Source organism: Cnephaeus nilssonii, assembly GCF_951640355.1.
Source record: "Cnephaeus nilssonii genome assembly, chromosome: 5".
Taxonomy (NCBI): Eukaryota; Metazoa; Chordata; class Mammalia; order Chiroptera; family Vespertilionidae; genus Cnephaeus; species Cnephaeus nilssonii.
The window spans coordinates 76,988,873-76,994,353 of record NC_137076.1 but is presented as its reverse complement, the minus strand read 5'-3'; the positions used below and the strand labels follow the sequence as shown (position 1 = coordinate 76,994,353).

Sequence of the window (5,481 nt, the reverse complement as noted above, 5' to 3'; positions counted from 1 at the left end):
TAAATGAGTTGAGTATTGTCATTTATTGTAAAATATGCTATCTAGACTAAATCTTGGTAAGCATCCCACTCTCCAATCTTCTTGATATTTAAAATAATGAGTAATTAATTTCTGAGCTTGGTTTATATTTTCTGCAGGAGGTCATTTGCATACTTACATTTTGATATTGAAAAAAAATCCTAGAAGCTAAACCTCAAAAGTTGTCGCTTGCCTAGATAAACATCTGCTGTTCTAATGGTGTTTTGAACTGCTGAACTACCATTTAAATATTCTTAATTTTTTTTTTATAAGTGAGTGGGTGCGGAAGTGGGCAAGAATTGTAGAGCATAGTCACCTAACTCTGTTTCATCCTTTACAGCATTGGAGTTCCCACAACAGACATGCCTTCCTCACGCAGTTACTATCAGAACTGAAAGGGAGAAGAGGCTGAAAAGCACTTCAACATTCTCAAGGGGCTACACAACAAGCATGTTTATGTGGCTCATTGCTTAATCATTTGCGAAATGCTTTCCTTGCTCAGGTTTTTTAAATGTTATTTCTATTTATTGTTACGGATCCACTGGAACATCTATTGGTCACTTCGTATATAATATAAATTTAAGAATCTTTTTAAAGAAATGAAGTTTGTCATTCATTTATCTAAGCCGTAATTCCTGAGCACTTCATCTAGACCTGGAAATACAGTAAGAACAAGAATCCGTTGTCATGGTGGCTGTCATGGAACTAATATCCCCCTGGGAGGAACAGATATGAAGGCAGAATCACGAAGATGGCAATGATTACTGTGGTCAGGGAGGGCTTCATGGAGGAGATGGAGGAGGCGGCACTTGGAATGAGATCTCAAGGATGAGACTGGATGCACATGGAAGAAGTGAGGAAGAACAGTCCAGGCAGAACTTAGCAAGAACAAAGGCCTAGAGGCTGGAATTAGAAAGAAACCACTGTGACTAGAGGGCGGTGGGGAAGGTGGAAGCAGAACATGAGTAGGGTATGACAGAGACCAGCCCAGATTCCCAATAAACTTGGCTCATTCCTGAGGAAGCATCCTGAATGGAATGCTCCCATCCTTCCATGAGGCAGGACTGGGCCATCCGCCCCCGGTTCCTGTGCAGGTGAGGGTTGGCGGTACACTGATGCTTGGAAAGGCTGGGTAACCTGCCCAGGGAGCACCCGTGTGCCCTGATCACCTTTCCCTGCACCAGCTCGTGGGGCGGTTAGGAGGGTGGTGGCCCAAGCCCAACTGGGCAGGCCAGAGTGTGGCCTGGGGAGAAAAAAATGTTAGTTTGCTCATTTTTTTCCTGAGTTGAATATGTGGGGCTCCTCCTAGTAAACCAGGACCTACCTACCGGAGATACCAGAGATGGTGGGTACCTGGCTACACCAAGACCAGACCTCTGGCTCATGGGCCATCAAGCCCTCTCCCCAGACAGCACAGGACAGGACGGGCCTCCAGCCCTTCCGAGATGAGGCAGCCGGTGATGTCAAAGCCCCTCCCTTCTATGCAGAGGCCTGAGCTGAGTGAGCAGAAGGGCAATGGGAGAAGAGACACTGACTTGGGCCACCAACTCCTGGCTTAGCCTTCCATGGCTTGGTTCCCATGAAGTGGGGGGATGGGGGTAATGGGGGAATAAGGACACATATGTAACACCTTAATCAATAAAGAAAAAATTAAAAATAAAATAAAATTTGGGAATAAAGTACAGTAAGGTTGAGGTAGCAGTGACTAGACTGAGTTTGCAAAGACCGAGGTTGCAAAAACCTGTCCCACAGAGCAGCTCAGGAAACTGCACTCTCTCTCATCCTCCTGCCCGTCCCGCCATCCTCTTCCCACCCAGCCCAGCCCCTCCTTCATCAGAACACCCGTGTCTGGCTATTACTATAGCGCATTTCCAACAAAGCGAAAGAGGGAAAATACAGCCCTGGGCTTTCCTGGAGAGTGTTTTAACTCTCACAACCAGAACCTCTGCCTCAAAATGCGTGTGTGTGTATGTGTGTGTGTGTGTGTGTGTGTGTGTGTGTCTGTTAAGATCTTTAACTTTTCCTATGGAATGATATTTCCTGAGATAATGCAACATAGTCTTTGCCAAGTGACTCAGTTTGATATAATATGTGTACCTTTTTTTTTTTCAATGTCAAGTGACCCAAACTTACAGAGAAAAAGTGGGCACTTGGTATCAGTTTGATGTCGGGGTTTTTCCACGTTTGCAAGGGAGCTTTAAATACGACTCGATGTGAAGGTGTCTGCAGGCTCAGCTCCAACTCTGTGTCAAGATGCTCCTGACTGTGGTCCTTGCCTCTGCCCTTCTCTTCGGCTCTGTGGCTGGGCAGGGGTGTTTGACCTTGGTAGGGATCAAGGACATCACGCACCTCATTGATAACCTGCAGGTAAGCTGTGGAGAGGGGCGCCAGTGGGAAAGGCAGCTACTGAAATGTAAGTGCATCATTTTAGGAGAATGAAGAACACATCACACATTATGGGTTCTTGTCTCTTAATCTGTTTTAGAAAGATCCACTGGCAAAATGCAGCTGTAGCGGCAATGTGAGTAAATGCTCAGTTAAAATCTTTTCAAGCTGATTTTAATTTCCATATCTGGAATCTTCACTTTGAAATTACTCTTTTGCAGGTGACCAATTGTTTGTGTCTGCCCATTCCTTCTGTAAGTATAGTAAAAGCATATAATCTTGATCTCCTTCTTTTTTAAGTGGTTAAGCAAAAATAATTGCTTTACTTGGTATTTTAGATAAGCAAGTGTTACTTAATTACAGTTGCTATAGATTAGTGTTTCCTTTCAAGACCAGGCTCTGGGAATTCTATATCATATAGATTTATTTGTAGTTGATCAGCTCTATGCTCCTTGAGAAGTTGGATCGCTTTTTAATATTTAAAAAAGAATCTTGATTGTCCTTTTAAATTAGTTGTGCCAGGTGCATGATTAAATCAAACTGGAACTGAGATGATAACAAATGATATAGCCCACTACTTTCTAATGCATTTGATGATATCTCTAAGGTTGCAAAGCAATGTAAATAAAACGGCAACTCTTCATCTTTTCTCTGGAGGCACTGTCTACTTAGCTGCTGTAGGGGGCCTCTGGGAGGACAGCGACCAAGGTTGTGGGGGGAGGGGAAGTGGAAAGGGCTTCTGGAAGGTCATTGGCCACTTGAGCCGAGAGGAAGCGTGGCAGAAACTTTCTGGCTAAGGGTGAGGAGGAAGAGCTCATCCAAGGGGCCCTGCTTTGCTTTCTCTGAAGCAAGGACTTCGAGAACCAGAGCTCCCGCCCCAGCTGAGGTCAGGCCCACCCAGCAGCTGAGAACCGGACAGGCAGCACCACGCAAATCTACCCTCCCGCCCCTCGTCCCAGCCCCTGACGTTAGCTCCTGCAGAAACACCGCTGCATTCATGTGCACATCCCATTTGGCTGGTGTGAGAGGCCTTTTTCTTCTCTGACTTTCAAACTCACTATTGCAAGACTCGGAACAGGGAGCAGTGTTTGACAAGGAGACTCCGAACTGGCTGATTTCCAGGGCCCGCAGGCCTCAGGCTCCCTGGATGGAACATCCTGAAACCTGCAGGGGTGTCGCTGTGGACAAAGGGCCTCCCCAGAAACACTGGTCATTTCCCGGGCTGGCAAGGGACGTGGTCCGTTTAGGCTACGTTGGTTAAATTAAAATAGTGCCTAAAAGGATTCTTTTCTAATTCCCTCTCAGAGGGGTCTGCTGAGTGCCTCCCTTCACACACCCTTTCTATTCCCCAGGACAACTGCACAGCACCCTGCTTCCAGGAGGGCCTGGCCCAGATGGCCAACACCACGGTGAGAGCAAGCTTCCCCCTGGTTTTCAACCGGGTGCGGAAGACGGTCGGAGCCCTGAAGAACAACAAGTGCCCAGTGAGTGTGCCTTCATCTGTGATACCCCTACTCGGCTCAGCTGTTTCCGTGTGAATGTAATGCCCAGTCTGTCTGAGTGAGAATGGATGATGACGGTGGAACTGGTAGTTCCAGGTCGAGAAGAGACATATCAGAAAATGAATCAGAACAACAGATTTAAGTGAGCGCTGCCTCGGATAGCCGATGTTCCCTAGCTTTAAAGACACCTCTGTCACCATTTCCTTCTCTCCACCTACTGCATCATGAACAAATGCATCTGATTGTAATTAGATGTTAAAATCTAGGGAGTCGGGGCCATAGCCACAGAACACTAACTTATCCAGAGATTCAGTTTGCTAACGTATTAGCAACAGAATGGCAGTTGTAGCCTGCAAGTTAAAGAAGGTTTGGGGGAGGGTTGGCTAAGGTGTTTAAAGGAAAACTCACCCAGACCCAGGTGAGAGTTTGCCATTTGCTCTACATGCCCATCAGCACGTTATCTTCTGCAGCCTATACCGGTCCCTGGAGGGCAGGGGAGGGAGTGGGCACTGTGGGAGTTAGCATCGCCACCTGAGCTCATAGAAGGCTGAGGGCCCTTCACTCAGCTGCCTAACGGAACGCGTTTCTACCACCAACAGCATGTGGTTCTAAGGGCTTATGTATACCGTTTCATTGTGTAGCTACCTTGCATACTTGCCAGGTTTATCACCCTCACTTTAGAGAGGAGGAAACTGAGGCTCAGAGAGGTTACCTAATTTTCCTAAGGCCACATCTATACTAATAAAAGGGTAATATGCTAATTAGACCAGACATCTTCCAGACCTCCTTCTGGACAAAGCCACGGTGGCGGGGACCAAGGCAGGGAGCAGTTACGGGGTGATCAGGCAGGCAGGCAGGCGAGCAGTTAGGAGCCAGCAGGGATGGGACCTAAACCAGCAGTCGGACATCCTCCAAGGGGTCCCAGATTGGAGTGGGTACAGGCTGGGCTGAGGGACCTCCCCCCGTGCACGAATTTTGTGCACCAGGCCTCTAGTATTTAATAAGTGGCAAAGCTGAGATTTGAATTTTGGTCAATGTGACCTCAAGGCCCTGCCCTTCACCACTGTGCTATAAATGACCTTGAAAGGACAACCCAAAAAGACAGTAACAAAATTGTTGGCCTCAAAGAGTCCCAAGAAAAGGTTTTCCCTAATAAAGAGATTTAGGACCATTTGATAGGTGTGTGTGTGTGTGTGTGTGTGTGTGTGTTTGTGTGTGTGTGTGTGTGTGTGTTTGTGTGTGTATCCTGAAATCCTACCACAAAGTCAGCTCCCTGCGTGTCTACACAAAATGCTAGCCCTGGGCCTCCCCATCCATTTGCTCTGTGTCTCAAGCTCCCTGCTGCCTGCCCAGCCTCTCCCCAAGGAACCCCCTCCCCTCAGCAGGTTCTGGCAGGGCAGTTCCTGGGCTGCTGGGTTCCATACTGCTATAGTCACTTTGTCTTTGTTCACTTTTATCCCCACAGAATTTTTCCTGTGAGCAGCCGTGCAACCAAACCACTACAGGCAACACACTGATGTTTCTCAACAGCCTCCTGGGAGTTTTCCAGAAAGAAAGGATGAGAGGCAGAGCATAA

General features: G+C 47.3%; 1 protein-coding gene across 1 annotated transcript; it reads left to right on the top strand.

The window, feature by feature from the left end:
• Positions 1-2,271: 2,271 nt before the first annotated feature.
• Positions 2,272-5,481, top strand: IL9 (interleukin 9; the record flags this gene model as incomplete). The annotated part of the gene is made up of 3 exons (XM_079770274.1): positions 2,272-2,385; positions 3,756-3,887; positions 5,371-5,481. 3 exons carry the CDS (start codon positions 2,272-2,274, stop codon positions 5,479-5,481), a joined length of 357 nt encoding a protein of 118 aa, XP_079626400.1.